Source organism: Podarcis melisellensis (genome assembly GCF_964234715.1).
Source record: "Podarcis melisellensis genome assembly, chromosome: 8".
Lineage (NCBI taxonomy): Eukaryota > Metazoa > Chordata > Lepidosauria > Squamata > Lacertidae > Podarcis > Podarcis melisellensis.
In genome coordinates this window covers 79,312,202-79,334,486 of record NC_138540.1, presented here as the reverse complement: position 1 = coordinate 79,334,486, position 22,285 = coordinate 79,312,202, and the positions used below count along the sequence as shown (strand labels likewise).

Below are 22,285 nucleotides of genomic sequence, written 5' to 3'. Positions count from 1 at the left end.
TACCCAAGTATTTAATAAAGTCTTTGTGCGTCCAAAATTGATGGTAACAGGCCTGGTTCAGCAGGCTGATGTAAGTTCTGGCCAGTTGAAGCTTATGCAAAATCTAACATTTGCCCAAATCTTGATTGCCTCAAAGTGGTGCTCACCCAGTGTACCTGCTGAGGATGAGTGGATTCACAAAGTACTTGCTGAAGAAGCATGGTTTCACAATTTCTTTCTAAAATCACCAAGCTGCTCATTTGGCTGAGTAAGGGAAGCCAAAGGAGAGAGAAAAATGGGAAACTATGGAGCCCTTTAGTAATCGCTACCAGAGGTGGGGAACCTCTGGCCTGGGGGTCAAATGCAGCCACTGCATGCTTCTCCACAGGACCCAGGAGATGGGGGTGTAGATGGTACATCGTTCCTCTGCTTGGGGTCACAAGGGGGATCTCCAAAAAAATTTGCATATATTGTGTGAAGACTAGCATTTCCATTTTGTGTAAGACTACATAAAATGCTACGACGCCTCTTCCTCTATCTGCTTCCTCTTCTGATAACATTCCCCTGCCTACTTGTCCCAATGGATCCAGAGAGGTTCTGTGCCCGTTCTAAATGTTTCTTCTCTTTATTTTTTGAAGGTTGTGTACACAGTCCAGTTTATGTCTTTCTTACAATAAGTGGGTGTCCCACCTGCCCCATAGGCAGCAGAGAAATGGCACTGGCATCAGCACTGTTTTCCAGCAAACTCTCCCCAAAATCTCATAAGATCTAGCCAGATCCTGCTGCTGCTATGCCACTTTGTGCTGTTGCCACACAACATAGGGAAGGGATGCTTTGGTGGGGGTTACGTAGCATGGCTGCTGTGGTGAAACCCCTGACAACAAGGGAGCCCAAAGTGGACACAATAAAAATTTGACATGGAAGGCTGAAATCTAGCTCCCATCCCCAAGCACTATTATTTCCCCCAACAAATGTTGCATTTGGATAAATGATACAACACACATTACTTGCCATATATATTTATTTTGGACATGATTCATTTGCACATGAAAGTCAAATACAGCCTGTCTTTGAGGAGGAGCTTCTAGACTTCTGGAAAGAAAGCCTGGGAGTCCTCAGGCTGAGACCACCCCTGCTTCAACCACTAGGCTGCCAATTTCCATAAATGGTGGGTTCTTCTGGGCGGTGGAGGTTTGCCTTCCCTCACCTACAGCTCATTGGCATCCTCGTCCATTGCGTCAGTGCACTCAAATTGAGTGACCTCACATCCCAGTGATGTAAGATAAGACACCAGCATCTCCTGACCGTAGTCACACATACTAGCTGTTGCACAGCCTCGGAGAGCACCAATCAGGCTGCTTCCCCCTGTTGGGAAAAAAAGCACACACATATTTTTGAAATCCAAAACCCTCCCCCTTAAACAAAACAGTGGGCAACTTTTTTCAGACCAAGAGCTGTTTTCCAGTCTGGGTGACCTTATGGGAGGTCCACTGGCCAATGGAAACATATGTAAAATTCACCTTTACATGGCAGGCTATTTTATACATACATTCAACGCCCCCCCCCCCGTCCTCCATCCAGGTAACCAAGACTTCAGGGGCAACAATCCAGCCAGGCCAAAGCATACAGGTAGGGTATGAAATGGGGCTTGTGAGGGGTGTGGCCTAGGGAGAGGAGGTGTGGCTAAGGAGGATCCAAAGGGCCAGAGAGAGAGAGTCCCAGAGGAGTGCCTTCGGCTCCTGGGCCTGTGGGTCTCCATCCTGCCCCCTCCAATTTAACGTGCAAATTTTAAGATGTATTTTTATTTAACAAAAACTATATTCCGCTTGATTGCAGTAAAAACTGCTAGGGGTTTACAAGAAATATTTACATTAGCAATAAAAGCAGTTAAAACCATTAAAACAGCAAAAGGGAATAGAGCATGTCCCTATCTGAATAGGCTTTTAAGGTGTTGCTGGGGAAAAAAATGGAATAAACTGGTGCAGGGTTCCAGGCAAGAACTGCAGAAATCACTAGCCCTTCCCTGTATTCTCCTCCTCCTCCCACCTCCCTGTCCACACATCCCTCCTCCTTGGGCTCTTGCCCATCCCAGACAGTCTGTGAGGGCAACGTGGATCTCCTAATAACTTTCAGCACCTTTAATAAACAAAGTATCCTAGCATCTTTTAGGGGAAGCCATGACTGCTCAAAGTAGCATGATACTTCCTCAAAGATGGGGCCCTAGTTGCACTCCATCATACAAGACTCACCATACTTCATGCGACCCCCAGCGAAGAAGCATTGATCCTCCTCATTTCTGCAGCTGACGGTCTTATTGCCCTCACACTCATCTGTCAAGATGGAGAAGCAACTCGGGCACTTCAGCCCATTGAGCTCCCTCGTCTCACTCTCAGGCACTGGAAAACAATCACCACACCAGCATTGCAATTAGTCAATGTATTTCTTTTGCAGATGCAAACCACAACTTGCTGTATGTGAGGGGTGGGAATTATGCTTCCCCTTCCAAGATGGATGCGTACCACCTTCCAGCACTTCTCCAAGCTTCAGCCATGCTCCATTCATCCAGGACTACATTAATGCATGGTGCAAGAGATTTCTCACTGGGGCCACATTCACAGCATACATTTCAAGCAAAGGGATACCACTTTAAGCAATTGGGCTTAGCACTGAGCAGCATTGGGGGGCATTCTGAGAGACAAAATGGCAGCCACAGATGCACACAAACGATGATAAAATTCTACAGAATGGCCCTCTTCCCAAGAGCGGGAAAGAGAAAGAAAACTTTTAGTAGTTTTATCCTTACAAAATCACTTCTGGGAAAACATGTGCTTAGTTTTGGTAAAATAATGATTTCACCTAAGGAAAAATGCCAGCTAATAAGAACTATTGTGTGGGGTTTGTTTGTTAATCCATAGCTCTGTGAGGGGAATCAGGGTTTCCCAATTAATTCTCAGCACCCTTAAGAAACTACCACTCCCAGAATTCTTGGTCCTAGTGTTGTTATAGCGTTTACAATAAAAACATACACCAGGGTGTTGAGAATACTAAGGCGAACCACAAAATGGTGCCTCCTCCCAACAAGAAAGGAGGGGTGAGTGAAGATCTACATCAGGAACAAGGTTACAGATAGGTAGCCGTGTTGGTCTGCCATAGTCAAAACAAAAAAAATTCCTTCCAGTAGCACCTTAAAGACCAACTAAGTCAGTTCTTGGTATGAGCTTTCGTGTGCATGCACACTTCTTCAGATATACTGAAATAGAAGTTTCCAGATCCTTCTATATAGTGAGAAGGTGGGGAGGGGTATTAATACCCCTCCCCACCTTCTCACTATATTAATATTATTAATATTATTAATATTATTAATATTATTAATATTAATATTAATACCCCTCCCCACCTTATCACTATATAGAAGGGTCTGGAAACTTCTATTTCAGTGTATCTGAAGAAGTGTGCATGCACACGAAAGCTCATACCAAGAACTGACTTGGTGTTTAAGGTGCTACTGGAAGGAATTTTTTTGTTTTATCAGGAACAAGGGAATGTGAACATCTACATCAGGAACAAGGGTGGGAGTAGACCAGAGTTCAAATCTGTACTTGAGCCACGAAACTTGCTGAGTGACCTGGGGCCAGACACTGCCCCTTAGCCTGACTTATTTCACATGGGTGTTTGAGGCTAAAATGGTGAGCAGGAGAGCCAGAAATGCCACCTCAAGCTCTTTGGACAAAAGAGTAGGGATGTAAATATCAGAATGTGCTGCAGGAGACGGACTGTGAGTAACATCACACAAGGAATGTTTCTAGGACTAAGGTAAAACTGTGAAGCTCCCTTGTAATTTTTGCTCATGAATGCTGCATGTTGTTCAAGTAATCTTGTTATTGATACATGGTTTTTGGTTTTGTTCTATGTGCAGTTTTTCTTTTACTATGTTATGTTATTAAATAATGCAGATATCCTCTTAGAAAGCACTGTTCTGTTGGTGAAGGCAGAAGCCCATGTTGCGGACGTTTGTAGAAGGCCTGGCCAATCCAGAGGTATCATACTGCCTTCTCACTTGCTGGATCATCACCTTGTTGTGGTGAGTGGGCTTCCACATTCCTATGACCCGTGTGAGCGAAGCCATCAGGAATCCTGTACTCCTAACAGGGTCACCCAAGGCGGTAAGGTCAAAGGGAAGGAGCTAGACAAAGAATGATCCAAAAAGTCCTCAACGGCAGAACAGGTGGATGATAACTAGCGGTATGTTACAACAGCTGTGAAGGCAGATAAGGGCTGCAGCAGATAGGAATCTACCGGTTCATTGTGACTACTCATGCCATCGGAACAGAGCCCTTCTGTGAATAATAATAATAATAATAATAATAATAATAATAATAATAATTTATTATTTGTACCCCACCCATCTGGCTGGGTTTCCCCAGCCACTCCGGGCAGCTTCCACAGAGACCAAAAATACACAAAAATGTCACACATTAAAAACTTCCCTGAACAGGGCTGCCTTAAGATGTCTTCTGAATGTCAGGTAGTTGTTTATCCCTTTGATATCTGATGGGAGGGCGTTCCACAGGGCGGGTGCCACTACCGAGAAGGCCCTCTGCCTGGTTCCCTGTAGCTTTGCTTCTTGCACTGAGGGAACCGCCAGAAGGCCCTCGGCGCTGGACCTCAGCGTCCGGGCAGAACGATGGGGGTGGAGACACCCCTTCAGGTATACTGGGCCGAAGCCGTTTAGGGCTTTAAAGGTCAACACCAACACTTTGAATTGTGCTCGGAAACATCCTGGGAACCAATGTAGGTCTTTCAAGATTGGTGTTATGTGGTCTCGGTGGCCACTCCAAGTCACCAGTCTAGCTGCCACATTCTGGATTAATTGCAGTTTCCGGATCACCTTCAAAGGTAGCCCCACATAGAGCGCATTGCAGTAGTCCAATGCTGTAGTCCAAGTGGGAGATAACTAGAGCATGCACCACTCTGGCGAGACAGTCCGCGGGCAGGTAGGGTCTCAGCCTGCGTACCAGGTGGAATTGGTAGACAGCTGCCCTGGATACAGAATTGACCTGCGCATCCATGGACAGCTGTGAATCCAAAATGACTCCCAGGCTGCACACCTGATCTTTCACGGGCACAGTTACCTGATTCAGGACCAGTGAGTCCTCCATACCTGCCCACCCCCTGTCCCCCAAGAACAGTACTTCTGTCTTGTCAGGATTCAACCTCAATCCATTAGCCACCATCCATTCTCCAACCACCTCCAGGCACTCACACAAGACCTTCACCGCCTTCACTGGTTCTGATTTGAAAGAGAGGTAGAGCTGGGTATTATCTGCATATTGATGCAGATGCAAAGATTGTGCCTTGGTCAGCATGCACTGATCTACACACATAAAACAAATTCACGTACTGGTGTCTTCCAAAAACCCATCCCAAACTCAAACTCCAAAAGTCCCCTGGCGATCTGCAAATGGTAACGGGGGCAGGATTATGAAATCTGGAAGACCCTAGTCATGAACCAGCACACGGGCGGTAGATACATATTCAGTCACTCTGACCCAAGGAATGAGGCAGTTGAGCAGCTCAGAAGCTGTATCCATGACTGAGCAGCCCTTTTTAGGATCCACTCTGCTCACCCTGGAAAGGGGGAGGGGCTAGAAAAGGTGCCCTAAACATAGTCTGCCTCCCTTTCCCCCTGACTGGATGACCTCCCCCAGTGGGGTCACCACCTAGCTGTTGTAAAACACAATTGAATTTTGGAACATGGAATATACAGACTTTGTCAGATAACACAGATAGTGAGTGTTCTGAATGCAGAACTGCCATCATTGCAAGAGAGCTGCAATGTTTTAACATCACTATTGCAGTGCTTCAAGAGACTCAAAGAGCAGGCAAGGGACAACTGAAGGAAGAAAAAGGAGACTACACTTCCTTCTGGAAAGGTCTATCTGAAGAAGAACTTCGGATACATGGAGTAGGCTTCGCTATCAAAAATGATCTTGTGAAGCTCCTGTCAGAAGTCCCTACCGGCATTAATGAGTGACTCTCAACTCTTCGAATAAAGCACACCAAAAACCAACAGGCTACTCTTATAAGCGCTTATGCACCAACACTGGATGCAGATGAAGACATTAAAGAAAATTTTTACTCTCAGCTGGATACCGTTCTATCAGAGATGCCTAAGGAAAATAAACTCATCCTCCTGGGTGATTTTAATGCAGGAGTTGGGCGAGATTTCAATCGGTGGCCTGGGACTATTGGGAAAGAAGGAATTGGCAAAAAACAAGAACTGAATCTTACTTTTGACGATATGTGCAGCACACAACCTTGTTACTACCAACACACTCTGGCACCTCTTAGACCAGGGGTCAGCAACCTTTTTCAGCCATGGGCTGGTCCACCATCCCTCAGACCATTTGGTGAGCCAGACTAAATTTTGAAAAAAAATATGACCGAATTCCTATGCCCCACAAATAACCCAGAGATGCATTTTAAATAAAGGCATACATTCTGCTCATGTCAAAACACCAGGCAGGCCATACAAATAACCCAGAGATGCATTTTAAATAAAAAGACACATTCTACTCATAATAATAATAATAATAATAATAATAATAATAATAATAATAATAAATTTTATTTATATCCCGCCCTCCCCAGCCGAAGCCGGGCTCAGGGCGGCTAACAACAATCAAAACAATCAAACAATCAGATAATCGCACATTCTAAAAATATTTCATTATAAAAATCAATTAAAATCAAATTAATGGCAACTGATTAAGCAAGATTCTATGCAGGTTGCCAGAGGAGGGAGTCAGGCTGCGCTCTGACCAAAGGCCTGGTGGAACAACTCTGTCTTGCAGGCCCTGCGGAAGGATGTCAAGTCCCGCAGGGCCCTAGTCTCTTGTGACAGAGCGTTCCACCAGATTGGAGCCGCAGCGGAGAAGGCCCTGGCTCTAGTTGAGGCCAGCCTAACCTCTCTGAGGCCTGGGACCTTGAGGATGTGATTATTTGCAGACCGTAGGTTTCTCTGTGGGGCATACCAGGAGAGGCGGTCCCGTAGGTACGAGGGTCCTAGGCCGTATAGGGCTTTAAAGGTTAAAACCAGCACCTTAAACCTGATCCTGTACTCCACCGGGAGCCAGTGCAGCTAGTATAGTACCGGATGAATGTGATCTCGCAGCGAAGACCCCATAAGGAGTCTCGCTGCGGCATTCTGCACCCGCTGGAGTTTCTGGGTCAGTCTCAAGGGCAGCCACACGTAGAGCGAGTTACAATAATCCAGTCTGGAGGTGACCGTCGCATGGATCACAGTGGCTAGGTCAGGGCAAGAGAGATAAGGGGCCAACTGCTTAGCTTGGCGGAGATGAAAAAATGCCGCCTTTGTTATAGCTGTAATCTGCGCCTCCATAGAGAGGGAGGTATTGAAGATTACACCCAAACTCTTAACGGACGGTGCTGGCACTAATTGCACCCCCGCAAGAGATGGGAGTTGCCCCCTCAATCCCATATCGTCCCGCCCCAGCCAGAGGACCTCTGTCTTCGAAGGATTTAAATTCAACCGGCTCCCACGTAACCATCCAGCCACAGCTTCCAGACATCTCACCAGTGTGTCTGGGGCCGAGTCAGGATGGCCATCCATCAACAGATAGAGTTGGGTGTCGTCAGCATACTGATGGCAACCCAGCCCAAAACTCCGGACAAGCTGGGCGAGGGGGCACATAAAGATGTTAAAAAGCATCGGGGAGAGAATCGCACCCTGAGGCACTCCACACACCAAGGAGTGGCGCGATGGCAATTCCCCCCCGAGCGCCACCCTCTGTCCCCGACCAGAGAGAAACGAGCGCAGCCATTGAAGGACTGTGCCCTGGATCTCCACGTCAGCAAGGCGGTGGTCCAGGAGTTCGTGATCGACCATGTCGAAGGCTGCTGACAGATCTAAAAGAATCAGTAGCCCCGACCCGCCTCGATCCAGCTGCCTGCGGAGATCATCTGTTAGGGCGACCAGAGCCGTCTCGGTCCCATGACCAGCGCGGAAGCCGGACTGGAATGGATCCAGAGCATGTAAAAACACGCTGATTTCTGGACCGTCCACGGGCCGGATTGAGAAGGTGATTGGGCCACATCCGGCCCTTGGTCCTTAGGTTGTCTGCTGCTGTCTTAGACTATGTTATTGTCTGTGCTAAAGATCACCGTGATCTGCTCCTTACCTGAGCTATGACGAGTGCCGACGACTGCTGGACAGATCACTGACTAATACGCTCCACAATGGCTATCAATATTATACTTTAACGTAGGCTTCAAGGAAGGAAAACAAGGCGCAAAATGAACACCCAAGCCCTTCAAGATCCCGTTAAGTGGGATTGCTTCCAAATGACTTAAGGGCCATCTGCTTTCAGAATTCCCTGATAACATCGAGGAACACTGGACCAAGCCAAAAACCATCCATTATTGCAGCCTGTGAACAAAGTCACAAAGACCATCTATGGGCGTAAATCATGGCATATTCCCCCTACGCTCAGCAGACGGGATCACACTTCTAAAAGATAAAGAAGCTATTACACTGCTTTAAAGAACATTACTGACATCTCCTTAACTGCAACTCCCCCGTAGCTGCTGAGGTCCTCCCACAAATTCTGCAAAAACAAGTTAGAGATGAGCTTGCAGTATCTCCAAATCTGGGAGAGTTGTGTACAGCTGTTAACCATATGAAAAACAAAAAAACAAGCAGACCTGAGGGGATACCTGCCAAAGTCTTCAAAGTGGGTGAAATTGAACTTACACAACAACTTCACAAGCTCATCAAAAAATCTGGGAGAGAGAAGAGATCCCAGCAGACTTTACGGATGCCAAAATTATCTTTTTTTTAAAAAAAAAAGGTGACAGAGCTGATTGCAGAAACTATTGAGGCATCTCTCTATTAGTTGCAGGTGGTAAAATTCTTGCAAGGATCTTAGCAAACCATCTCTTAACAATATCCGAGGTGACCGTTCCTGAATCCCAAAATGGTTTTTGGCCTTTTAGGGGGACAGTGGACATGATTTTCACCGCTCAACAGCTTCCAGAAAAATGTAGAGATCAAAACCAACCCCGTATGTGCCGTTTTTTGACCTAAGGCTTTAGACACTGTAAATCTTAATGCCCTGTGGACTGTCCTTCTGAGAATTGGCTGCTCAGATAAATTTGTAAACATCATCCGACTCGTCCATGATGATATGACAGCAACAATCGCAGATAACAATGGCTTTCAAAGTGAACCATTCACAGTGGGATCAGGGGTTAAAGAGGGTTGTGTTATTGCCCCAACTCTATTTATTTTTTTCATTGCCATGATCCTACAAATGATCTGACAATTATCATTGTCGAAGGGAAACTCCCCACCGGAGTAGAAATCATATATTTAACAGATGGAAAGTTCTTCAATCTGAGCAGGCTGAAAGCAAAGAGTAAGGTTACAGTAACTTCCATCATAGAGCTTCAGTATGCTAATGACAACGTAGTGTGTGCACGCTCACAGGATGACCTCCAAACCATCCTAAATATCTTCCCAGAAGATTACAAAAAGTTTGGCCTGTCGCTCAACATCCCAAAAAACAAGTACTGCACCAACAAGTACAAAATAACCCCTCTGCAGCTCCACAAATCCAACTCAATGGTGTAACATTGGAAAATGTCAATCACTTCTCCTACCTAGGCAGTTATCTTTCCACAAGGGCTAACACTTATGCCAAAATCCAGCATCCCTGAGCTCTGCGAGTGCAGCTTTCTGTCGATTGAAGTGCAGAGTGTCACAGGGAAACCAAAATGCTTGTTTACAAAGCTATTGTACTAACAACCTTACTGTATGCTTCTGAAATTTTTTACACATCACTTGGGAAGACACACAAACTAATATCAGTGTACTGGAAGAAGCAAATATCACCAGTGTTGAAGCAATGATTCTTCAACATCATCTTCGTTGGACTGGTCATGTTGTGCAGATGCCTGATTAACTTAAAAATGGAGAGCATAATGCTGGTGGTCAGCAAAAGTGGTTTAAAGACGGTCTCAAGGCAAATCTTTAAAAATGAAGTATAAACACTGACAACTGGGAAACCCTGGCCTGCGAGCACTTCAATTGGAGAACAGCCTTTACCAAAGGTGTCATGGGCTTTGAAGACAAACTCAGGATGTAACGGAGAAATGTGCTAAGAGGAAGGCATGCTTGGATATCCACACCGTGATCAATTCCCACCCAGAAACCAATGTCCCCACTGTGGAAGGACGTGTGGTTCCAGAATTGGCCTCCACAGTCACTTACGGACTCATTGTTAAAACCGTGTTTATCAAAGAAAATCTAACTTGGCTACGAGTGATCGCCAAAGAAGAAGAAGAATCATACTGCCTTACGAGTCTGTCCCACTAAAAATATCTCTACAAATGCAAATTCATCAAAGAAAATGGGTCACTCTAGGTTTCAGGGCTAGAAGTCTGGGAGACCAATGAGCCAGTGATGTGAAGTGGTTGGAAAGTTGGACTAGAATCTAGGAGACCAGGGTTCAAATTTCAATGTAGCCATGACACTTGCTGAGTGGCTTGGGACCAGGAACCATCTCTCAGCCTAACCTATTTCACAGGATGTTTTGAGGCTAAAATGGTGAGCGGGAGCTCAAGCTTTTTGGAGGAAAGCATAGGATGTAAATACCAGAAGCTGCTGCAGGAGAGGAACTGTGAGTAGCATTATGGGAGGGGTGTGTCTAGGACTAAGGTAAAACTGTGACGCTCCCTTGTAATTTTTGCTTATTGATATTTTGGGTTTTGTTCTATTAGTTCCCGCCACCCCCATACTATGGCTCCAATGCTTCCCTGCTGGTTCCCTCTGTCAGTGGCTCCTCCCTGTCCCACCAGTCTGAATCAGGTTTGAAATCTTTCCTAGTGTCACCCTCAGGCACCTCCTGGAGCAACTGGCTGCCACCACTCCTCCTTGTCTAGCCAGTCACTGAGATCAGGATACTGCCAAAAACTTGTTTGTCTTTCTTTGATCTCTCTCATTACTTAAGTTTTGTGAGACCATATTTCCTGACGATGATACTTACTTTCGGGAGGTCCGCTGTTGCACATATCTGTCTTGCAGCAGGAGGCCTTGCTCTGGATGTACAGTGATGAGGTTATGGAGGCACTGCCATAGCCTACAGCACACAACTCTGTCTTGATGCAGGACTTGAAAACCATTGTTGACCCCAAAAGTGCTAGAAAAGAATTGGAAAAGGAAATAACTAGACCTGGGGATAGGGCTGGTCCACCCATGAGGCAAGGGTTGATGATCACCTTATGTGGCAGGATCCAGAGGGGCAGGGGATCTGACCATCAAGAAAAGCATTGCCTGATGCTGCTGCCTTTGAAGCTGTGGTGTGATCCTTGGAGGCAAGATCTGCCACCTCCTCATCAGTTCCTCTCCCCCATTTGAGCCACCCCATGTCCCTGTTGTTCATGGCAGGGACCTTGGAGCTCCTTCCTTTTTATTTTCAATATAATGTTTATTAAAATTTCTTTTTTCCTTTATAACAACCAAATAAAATTTCTTCATCACATATATCTTTGCTCAAATTGAGCTCTGACTTCCTCCTATCCCCCTCCCTGACTTCCATATGCAATCACTTTTATTTTGCATTTCTAAATCACCCTATTTACTTTATCTCCATACTTAAAAGACTTACTTCTAATATTTAGTAACAGGTATCAAATCATAACCTGTCCTTTTCAAACAGTTCATCTTGCTGGTTTCAGATTTCCCCCATCAGTCTCGACGGCTCAGCGTATTCAATCATCTTTGTCTGGCATTCTTCCAATGTTGGAAGTTCCTACTGCTTCCATTTCTGGGCTAAACGTATCCTTTCTTCCATGGTAGCATACATAAATATATTTATGTCTTTTTGGGGGGAATTTCTTCACCTATGATCGCTAATAAAAAAGCCTCTGGTTTTTTTAATAAAAGTATTTTATATAACATATCTCAGTAGACTTTAATCTTAGAACACGTCCACCACATTTGAAAGAAATTCCCTTCCTTCTCCTTACAGTTCCAAAATACCTTATCTTAAGTTCTATACATTTTAGCAAATACCACCTCAGAGCTTCTTTCTGAGGCTCCCTCCGCCTCGCTGGTGCCCGTGCAGGCACACTGCCTCTTTCCTTGTGGGGTGGTCATTCGCAAAGCGCAGGATTCAAAGCCACCCTACCTGTGCCTTGCAGGGCTGCCTGCAGTGCCTGGCTGCCTTTGATTGGCAGAGTGGGCTCTGTCTTTCCTCCTGCGTTGAAAACGGCACCAGGTGACAGCCAAGGCTGTCTCTGCCTGGAGCCTGCACTCCACCCAGGCTCTTGCAGCTGGGGAGGGAGAGCACTTTAACTGAGTCCCCGCCCCACTACTGGCTCATGTGAGCCAGTGGTCATTTGTGGTTTTTGCAAAATTGCTTGGCTGAGGCGAGGGCAGCAGTGTGCTCTTAACCCAAGCAGTTTAAGGAGGGAGGGAGGGAGGAACAAGATGTATAAGCCTTGTCCATGCAGCTTTTTTCTCCCAGTGCAAGTATATGGGACAGACCACGATGATGATTTCACATCGTTGATGAAACTACCACCCCTCCTGAGTCCCTCTGCCTCCAGCTCCAGGCTGCAGCTTGTTTTGTTTTTCCTCAGCATGCTGGGTGCTGGAGGCAGAGGGACTCAGAATAGGCAGGGTTTATGCGAATATTGATTAGGCGTGACCTCGCTGATTGGTTTACGATCCCAATCAGTCATTAATAGCGTCCAGCACACTTCCTTCTGCGCAACTCTGCTATCTCTTCAGTCACGCCCTAGCAGAGTAAACACAGCGGTGAAAGACTGCCGCTACTGCCGCTTCCGTTCTCCGGGCAAACACAAACACATCAAGCAGTTTGTGAGTCCAATTAAACAGTTCTTTATTGAGACATTTCTCAGGTAAACAGTCCTGGGCTTCTTTCAGCCATGGCAGCCATTACAAACCTGCGTCCGTCTCCCTCAAAGACACAGAGGGAAGAATTTGCTCCTCCCAGCTTCTAAAGCTGACGTCAGAAGGTGACGCACTCCTCAGAACACTTAACCAGTTAAGTTCTGAATCCTAACACCCCCTCTTGCGTCCCTTTCTGACAAGACCTGTGAAACATCCTCCCCCAATGCCTTGCGCCCTCTCCTGGCATTCCTGTCAGGCATCTGTGGAACAACCTCACAACTCTCAGAATCGCACTGTGCAAAACTTACCCATGCACCTGTGGCCTGGTACCTCTCAGGTGGAATACCCTTCGTTGTGCGACTGGACCGCCTGGGCACAAACTCAGGAGTTTCCCCTGACTCACTGTCATCAGGTGTGTCCTCAGCATCACGGGATTCCCCCTCTGACTTAAAGCGTCTTCGAATCCTCCCCATTACACTCACAGGAGAACTGGGCTCACTCTTGGGCTCTCTTTTAACAACTTGTGGAGATGCCCCATCCTGCTCTTGACCCTGGTCAGTGACCTGGTCGTCATCAGCAGACTCAGCCTCTCTTTCCTCCTCTTCAGAACTGTCCTCTGGATCAGAGAGACATTCTGAAAGAACATCACGCTGTGCAGGAATCTTTGGCCTTTCATCCTGCTCACAGAACTCAGCGTGTTTACTGATCAGCACTTTACTCTGATCACCTGACGGGTATGCAAACCTCCATGCACGAGCTGCTGGCTCATACCCACAGAAGATCATTTTCTGGAACTTGGCTCCATCTGGCCCTTGCAAAGCCTTAGGCACCGGCACAACTGCAGATGAACCAAACGTACGCAGAAAATGGACCTGGGGTTTCCTGCCATGCAACATGAAGTAAGGTGTGTCACCTACCAGTGAATTGTAGGTACGATTCCAGGTGAAGCACACGCATCTGGTTGCCTCCAGCCAAAACTTAGGAGGTAACCCAGCATCTGTCAGCATCACCTGTGCAGCCTTAACCAGAGCTTCACTCCTAAGCTCTGCCACCCCCCTCTGCTGGGAAGATGTCACTGTGTGATGTATCCCTTTCTTGTGAAAGAACTTCTGCAAAGCAGAACCAGTAAACGCAGCGTGTCTGTCACTTGTGACCGCTTGCACCCTGGTGGAGAACCTTAGTTCCACCTCCTCAATCCAGCTTCTGATCAGCTGTGCTGCATCCTCCCTGGATTTGAGACCGTGAGTCCAGGTGTTCTGCGAAAAACTGTCCTGTATCGTTAGCAGAAACCTGGCCCCTCCCAGACTCTGTTCCTTGACAGGACCGAACAGATCTATGTGTACCAGCTCAAAAGGTTTAGTGGTTACCCTCTCCACCTTTGGGTAACTGCACCCTTTTACCTTTCCCTGTCTGCAAGTGTCACAATTAACTTCCACAATTTTTAATCTTACACCCCTTGGCAACCTCAGGTAGAGTCTGCAAGTCTTCTACCGAACCATGAATTGTTCTCTGATGCCATACACAAGCACATGTAACATGATCGGGAATTGTAGCACGCAGGGCCTGTGCTTTCTCAACCTTCCCCTCACCCCCAAGAGACGTTTTAAGAATGAAAAGATCATTCTGCCCCTTCTTAACCTTGGCAAGTATCCTCTCCCCTTTGGAGATTGTGCAGACAGCATTTTCAAAACAAACCTTGAACCCCTTTTTTAACAAATAAGGGACACATAACAAACATTGATGCACCCCTGGAACGACGTAAAACTCCACCTGTTCCTGCAAAACAGAAATATAGGCATTAGCAACATTAGTTATTTTTGCCTTTTGTCCATTTGTCCATCTGGAACTGCCTTGCAATTCCACATCTCGACTGCAGGGGTCTCTGGAACCATGTTGCGGTTAGCTGCTGAGTCAATCACAAAGCTCAGCTCAGAGTTTCTCACACAGCTGTTCTCAAACTGTTTGGCACGTCCACCTCCACGCCTGCCTGCCTGGCCAGGCTGGTTGCCATGGAAACCCGGCTGGTTCCCATGGGAAGTGTCCTTGGTAACATCCTGCCTTGGCTCTCTGCTCCGGTGGGGGCAGCCTCGACGCAAATGCTCCGTCGAATTACAGATGTAGCAACGACGAACAGACAAAGCCTGGACCGTGCATTCCGCTGGCCTGGCTCCGCCCTTACACCCAGAGCTCCCGGTGCCAGCTTTGCACTCTTTCTGGCGTCGTTGTTCTTCATCCTGTAAACGTCCCACCACGTAATTCAGAGTCAAATTCTGGGGATCCATCGATTCCAGAGTTAGACACAGATTGTCATAACTCTTGTCCAGAGAGCTGAGCAGAATGTACACCTTCAGCTCCTCTGAAAAGTCGACTTGTAACAGTCTCAGCTGGTTAAACATAGCTATCATATCAGTCACATGCTTCCTGATGCTATCCCCAGGGCGTAACTTCATCTCAAACAAGTGTCTGGTGGTGTGGATCTTTGCCCCAGCAGTGGTTCTGTGATGCACCCTCTGCAGCGCCTGATAAGCATCACACGCGTTCTCAGTATCCTCAACCAAAGGCAGCTGTGAGCCATCCAAGCTAAGCACAATAGCTCCCAGGGCTCTTTGATTTCTCCGCTGAGAAGCGTGGGCATTTTGGATATCAGCCTGTGTAGCTGCAGGCCCTGGTGTGGGAAGTGGGGGCGCCTGTACAGCCTCCCACAGCCCCTTAGCCACCAGCCAAGCTTTCAGTCTCCGGGACCATTCTTGCCAATTTTGGCCGTTTAATTTTTCGAAGGGTGGGGCAAATGAATCATGGCCTTCTGCCATGTTCTCCCGTTCTCCCAAGGGGCCCCTAAGCTGTCATCACTCAGCACCAGCTTCTTCCGGCTCTCCCTTCCGTGGAGAAACGATTCCCAGCTGCTCTTAGCTTCTCTTTGCTCTCTCAGCAGCTCTGCGTCTCAGCATCAGGCAAACCTTTGCGTCTTTCAACCAGCTGCTTGCCTCCGGCAGCTCCTCTGCCTCAGAACGCTGACTTTAAAGCATTCCGGCAGCCTCCAGCGACAGCTTTACGAGCGGTGATTAGGCCGCCATAACCTATGCGAATATTGATTAGGCGTGACCTCGCTGATTGGTTTACGATCCCAATCAGTCATTAATAGCGTCCAGCACACTTCCTTCTGCGCAACTCTGCTATCTCTTCAGTCACGCCCTAGCAGAGTAAACACAGCGGTGAAAGACTGCCGCTACTGCCGCTTCCGTTCTCCGGGCAAACACAAACACATCAAGCAGTTTGTGAGTCCAATTAAACAGTTCTTTATTGAGACATTTCTCAGGTAAACAGTCCTGGGCTTCTTTCAGCCATGGCAGCCATTACAAACCTGCGTCCGTCTCCCTCAAAGACACAGAGGGAAGAATTTGCTCCTCCCAGCTTCTAAAGCTGACGTCAGAAGGTGACACACTCCTCAGAACACTTAACCAGTTAAGTTCTGAATCCTAACAGGGTTTCCCCCACCGATTTACTGCTGAGTGAATCTGTCATCACGGTCTGCCCCTCATACCGGTCCTGGGGGGATATGTCAATAAATCGCCCAGGGCTAATCTTCAGTCACCCTTTCTTCCATTTCTGTGGGGTGGGAAACATTTCATGGTTTTCCTCAGGTATCCAGAGTGGATAAAGGTATCCACAGAGTAGATAAAATTCAATTTAAAAAATCAAAATAATCAGATTTTTAAATTTTAATTAGATTTTTTTATTTAAATTTAAATTGTATTTTTTGAAAAAATGCTTTTGAAGGATCCCCCCCAAGACAGTTTTCTATTTAAGTTATATTATAGTCCAAAGACTATCCTCATCGGGAAATAAGGATTTGTTTTAAGCTTTTCATGTGTGCTATAACTCCCTCTAAGTTTTTTCTTAAAAAATCGTTTAATCACATCAGTTAACAAACATGGATGCATATGCTATAATGTTATTGTTTTAGTTAAATAAATTATTTAAATTATTATTAATGAAATGATTATTTTTTATCCTTCCAATAAAATACAGCAGAAAAGAAGTCCAAATATAAACAGTTAATTTATTAAACCTAATTTTTAAAAATAATTATTTGTCAATGTTTTTCTAATAGTATAACCAAATCAGTAATTTTTGATATAACTTTAAAAACTACTCTGAAAATTTATTATTCCAAAAACAAAACCTTCATCTAGTTGTAAATATTAAGATTACACCAGCAAGAATGAGTCTTTATGTAAAAAAATGTTTTAAATTAAGTTTTACTGACTAGTGTTTTAAATTGTGATTTAAATCAAATCCTCCCTGTAACTGGACCAATGAGAGTTGATGCTGGAGCTCATAAAGGGAGCATGTACCACAGACAATTAGGAAGGGGCAATATGTCAGTGTCAGTTTCTCTTGGTTTCTTATTTTAAATTCATTTCTCCACATTTTCATATCAGTTTCCAACTCCTCATCCCCACCATCAACATTTAGTGTGAATGTTATTTTCACTCTTAGGCCCTATCTGCAGGGTCATACTGATTTAAGTAGTCATGTTTTCCCCCATGGGGGTGGGGGGATGTTTGTTGACCATATTGGCTGTGAATCCTGGCGGACTAGCTCTCTGCCTTGCGGGTCATTTTTCACTTGGCCTGGGAGATGGGAACCTGATAGACTGACTCCAACTACAAAAGCTGAGGCTGCTGAACCGACACTTGGGTTGGGGTATTGTTTGGCTTGTTTTGTTGCTGTTACTGATATCCATCTTTTCTATCTTTATTTTTAGCTCTTCTTATGAATTAGGTGACTGTTGCTTGATTTTGTTGTAGGTTCTTATATGCACACTTTACCCTAGTATGTGCATTTGTATATTGATTACATGGCTGGACAACTGAATTGCAAAAATGGGAGAAGTGCAGATTCTGAAGGAGGGCTTTGTTTTGCTCTGCCAATTGAGTAAACACACCTTTAAATATGAACTGACTTGGATTTCTTCCCTGCTCCTACAGGCAATGCAGAACCTACAACACTTCTTTATGAAAAGTCTTTTTCAGTGGTTTGTGGCTAAGATATGGCCTTAGAAAGTGAGTCAGGGGGTTTACGTTTTGGTGATCAAAGAGGTTGAAAGTTCTTCTCACTTACACAGTTTGCCAACTCCAAGGGAAGACATGCAGGACTGGTCACTGGACTCGTCACACTCCTCAGTGGTGGCATTTTTGCAATCTTTTCCTTGACCGAAACAAGCCTCACATGTCAGAGATGCCACTGCAGACAGGGAAAAATGGGTTTAGAAAACTTTAGTAACTGTGTAGGAAGAATAGGTCTGCGTCAAGGTACATGAACACAACACTTTCTGCTACAAACTCCATCTTACGAGAGGTAGCAAAGGCCACCAAATTTGATAGCTTCAAAAGCGGACTGGATAAATTCATGTTTACCATTCGCAATTGATATATTTTTTCTGCAACATTGGAGGCACTACGTGACTACTAGTTTCTGCAAACTAGTATATATTCCTTCTGTAGTTCTTAAAATCTGTGAATGGGGGTGGGCCTTGCATAGACCAGAGAATGATTGTTGAAGATGACTCCTGCAGTCTAAGGGAGAGGACCAGTAGAGAAGGTGTGGGGTAACCTTTAACCCTCCCGAAGTTGTTGTACTACAACTCCCATCAGCACCAGCAAACATGACAGACTCTGGTAAGCACATCTGTTACCCCTGGAACCTGACTCCACTCAGAGATTGGGGTCCTGTGTAACACCAGCCAACTAAAAGATTTCATGGGGGGGGGGCACGATAATTCCACTCTGAAATATGAGAAGAATTGTGCCTATAGATTGTGTGCTATCCTATCATACGTTTCTACAAATGTAAGCAACTTACTCTTTGCTTTAAATCAGGCATGGCCAAAGTCTATTTCAGGGGCCCACTGGTCAGTTTAATCCGGTCCCTGTGGCAGTTTATTTTCCTGGGGTAAAATCCTGAAAAAACCTCAACAACTTCAGTCCTAAAAAATGCTCAAAAACTTTGGTTGGCCCTTTGGTTGTCCCCCACGGCTTTTCTCTTCATCAGATCTGGCTCTCTTTGAAAAAGGTTTGGACACCACTGCTTTAAATTTAAGCTAGGATTCTGGTTTATTGAAGAGAGAACTAGTGCCTCTTTTGCAACTTCAGTCCTAAAAAATGCTCAAAAACTTTGGTCGGCCCCCACAGCTTTTCTCTTCATCAAATCTGGCCCTCTTTGAAAAAAGTTTGGACACCACTGCTTTAAATTTGAGATAGGACTCTGGTTTATTGAAGACTGAACTAGTGCCTCTTTTGCTCCCCCAATGTACTTGGGGATGCCACACCTCTGTATGCATTTGGTAAAATAAAGATTTAATATTGAGAACAAAGTTTCAGGAGGAAGGGGCAGAATTTGAGTGGACGATGAGGCAAGCAAACAGGAAAAAAGTTCAAGAAACATACTCTTTGTTGTAGATGAAACCTAGGGTTCTGGTTTATCCAAGAGTGGGCGACTGCCCCCATTGCTCCCCCAATGGACTTGGGGATACTACACCTCTCAGTATGTATTTGGTTAAATAAAACAAATATAAACATTGGGAAGAAACTATCTATGATTGAGGATCCCTTGTAGCTTGACCATATGCTTTATTCCGCTCCCTTTCAAAGGAACCACAAGTCCTTGTTCCTTTCTTCTCCTGCTTTAATGGCTGACCCCCCACTTAGTTCCTTCCTGGAAATGATCAGCACAGCAGTTGTGGTTCTGCTCACCTGGATTCAGAAGGGTCAAGAGGAGGCAGGAGATCAGGAGTGTCTTCATCATTCTAGAGAGCTGAAGAGCCAGGAAGGCGTTTGAGAACAGCACTGGGCTGAGCAAGGAACTGATGCATGAAGAGGCTTAGTTGGAGGAATTTATAGGCGATTACAAGAAACACTTTGGCAGCACCCAGGAACAATGGGTTCAGGACAGTGTCCCAAATTTTTAGAAGTCTAATCATGCTATTCTATAATTTAAAGCACAGATTTGAAAACCAATTAAATTTCTTCCCCCTTCCAATACCTGCAAGGACACATCCCTCCTAATCTGTGCCAGCGTCCTGGATGTGGGGAAACGAGTCCCATCAGGTTACAGCACTGAAATTGGATTAGGTTTCTGGAAGCCAAGGCATTTTCTCTGACAGCATGAACTTTTTTGAAAGGGGGACAAATGTCTGTCCACAGTTTCCCTTGTGGTACAGTAATAAAATGAGTGTGAGCTCTCTGACTTATTTTTTAGCTTTTATCTTTCAAATTTGTTGTAATGAGTATAGAAACCTATTAACTTTTAACCTTAGTTTTTAGTTTTTAGTTTTAGTGTTAACTAGTAAGTAGGAGGAGGGACACAGGTGGCGCTGTGGGTTAAAGCCTCAGCGCCTAGGACTTGCTGATCGAAAGGTCAGCGGTTCGAATCCCTGCTGCGGGGTGCGCTCCCGCTGCTCGGTCCCAGCGCCTGCCAACCTAGCAGTTCGAAAGCACCTCCGGGTGCAAGTAGATAAATAGGGACCGCTTACCAGCGGGAAGGTAAACGGCGTTTCCGTGTGCAGCTCTGGCTCGCCAGAGCAGCGATGTCACACTGGCCATGTGACCCGGAAGTGTCTCCGGACAGCGCTGGCCCCTGGCCTCTTAAGTGAGATGGGCGCACAACCCCAGAGTCTGTCAAGACTGGCCCGTACGGGCAGGGGTACCTTTACCTTTACCTTTAGTAGGTAGGAGGGCGCCTCTTTCTATCGCGGAAACAACCATTGACCCTGAAACTTGGGGCGGCTGCATGAAGAGAGAAATGACTAAGCAATTATACAGCCCTGCTTGTGGGAGAGGAACTGGGAAACGTACCAGAGATTCCAGAGATTTAGACGACACAGAGGAACTGAGATGCCTGCCTCTTGCTAAACAAACAAAAATTAGTGAATCTGAAAGTACAAAGGGTATTTTTAATATTCCGGTTTCAAACTCTTTCACACTGCTAGCAGAGATGAATAACGAGGAAACCATTTCGAAAGAACCTTTTGATAACCTGCCTATTAAACCTTCAAGCAACAATAATACTGGTATCCACTTGTATGACTGCACTAGAGCCCGTGAAAGTTGCATTGATGAGATACTATTTGAACACTTGACTACTCTAGACCTAGTTGCTAAAACAGTGGACTATATCTTTAAATACATAAAAGACATCCGAGGATCCTTGGAGAAGATTATCTCGCTTGTATCCCTAACAGGTAAAGACAGTTCCCCTGATGTACCACCTGAGAGGAAACCCATACAAATGTCCAGGGCACCCATTTTACCTCACACCTCCTGTATAATTTCTCAAGTTGCTGGCAATCAGAAAAGTGAGCAAAGTGAGAAAAATAAGAAGGAACAACACTATGCACCTCCTTACAAACTGCTGCTGCAAGCTACCAAAATCTGCTTAACAGTTTGCCCCTTTAGAGGCAAGGTGATAAACTGGCATTATAAGAGTGATATAAGGAGACACCTAGCGGAGCTCCTGGGGGTAATCCCTAGCTCTATTGACCTGAAGCATACTGACCATATTAGCAGCAGACCTCAGAGGCAGAGAGTGCTGCTCTCCTTTAAAACCAAAAAGCTCCCTGTACTTATTATGTCCCCAAAAAGCCTTCTAATTAACTATGGAATCCTTGCTACAAGAGTCTTTACCAATACCAAGATCTGCCCCCTCTTACCAAACTGCTTGTTCAAAAAGAAAGCAGACAAGTCTGAGGGTCCGCCAATTGCCACGACTCCAACTCCCCTGGCCGCAGATCTAATTAGCTGGACTGACCCCCCCCCCGCCTCCACTGACAAAGGTTATACATCTGGAGAATTCTACGGAGCGTGAGTTACTTCTATCCTTCTCCCAATTGCCAAAACTGGAGCGAACAGAGATAACGGACAGACTGGACGAGTTGCTACTCTGTCTCCGTAACTCAGAAGATCATGCTCATGTAAATAAGATGAATTCCTCACCAATTGAAGAGCAGTTTACACAAGCCCAAGTGGAACCCGTTTTAACGACTTTTGATCTGCAACCTGGCTGTACACGGCCTCGGGATGTCAAGCCCGGGCAGGATACAGTGGAAGATTCGACAACCCTCTGGTCAAACTCGGAAGCTGTGGCGAGACTGAATGCTCTTTTGGAGGCAAACCGAAAAGGATGTCTTCCACCTGCCTTACACTGCATGTTCCCTACAGCAACCGCTGACCCAAAAGGTCCACCCCTCTCAATCTTAGAGCATACCTTAAATGCAGAGTCTATGGACCTGTCGTTAAGTGATACTCCCGTGCACCAGAATCCATCCCTGCAGCTACCAAAAATTAAGCCTCAATCCATGGCTGCTGCTGC

The 22,285-nt window shown here is 45.8% G+C and overlaps 1 protein-coding gene across 1 annotated transcript; it reads right to left on the bottom strand.

Annotated features, from left to right (window-relative positions):
* Positions 1-1,026: 1,026 nt before the first annotated feature.
* Positions 1,027-19,852, bottom strand: LOC309376169 (phospholipase A2 inhibitor and Ly6/PLAUR domain-containing protein-like). The gene is made up of 5 exons (XM_081922404.1): positions 19,672-19,852; positions 18,041-18,163; positions 11,046-11,198; positions 2,229-2,375; positions 1,027-1,344 (listed from the first exon to the last, which is right to left on the bottom strand). The coding sequence occupies exons 1-5, from the start codon at positions 19,721-19,723 to the stop codon at positions 1,187-1,189; spliced, it is 633 nt and encodes a 210-aa protein (XP_081778530.1). The 5' UTR covers positions 19,724-19,852; the 3' UTR covers positions 1,027-1,186.
* Positions 19,853-22,285: the final 2,433 nt, after the last annotated feature.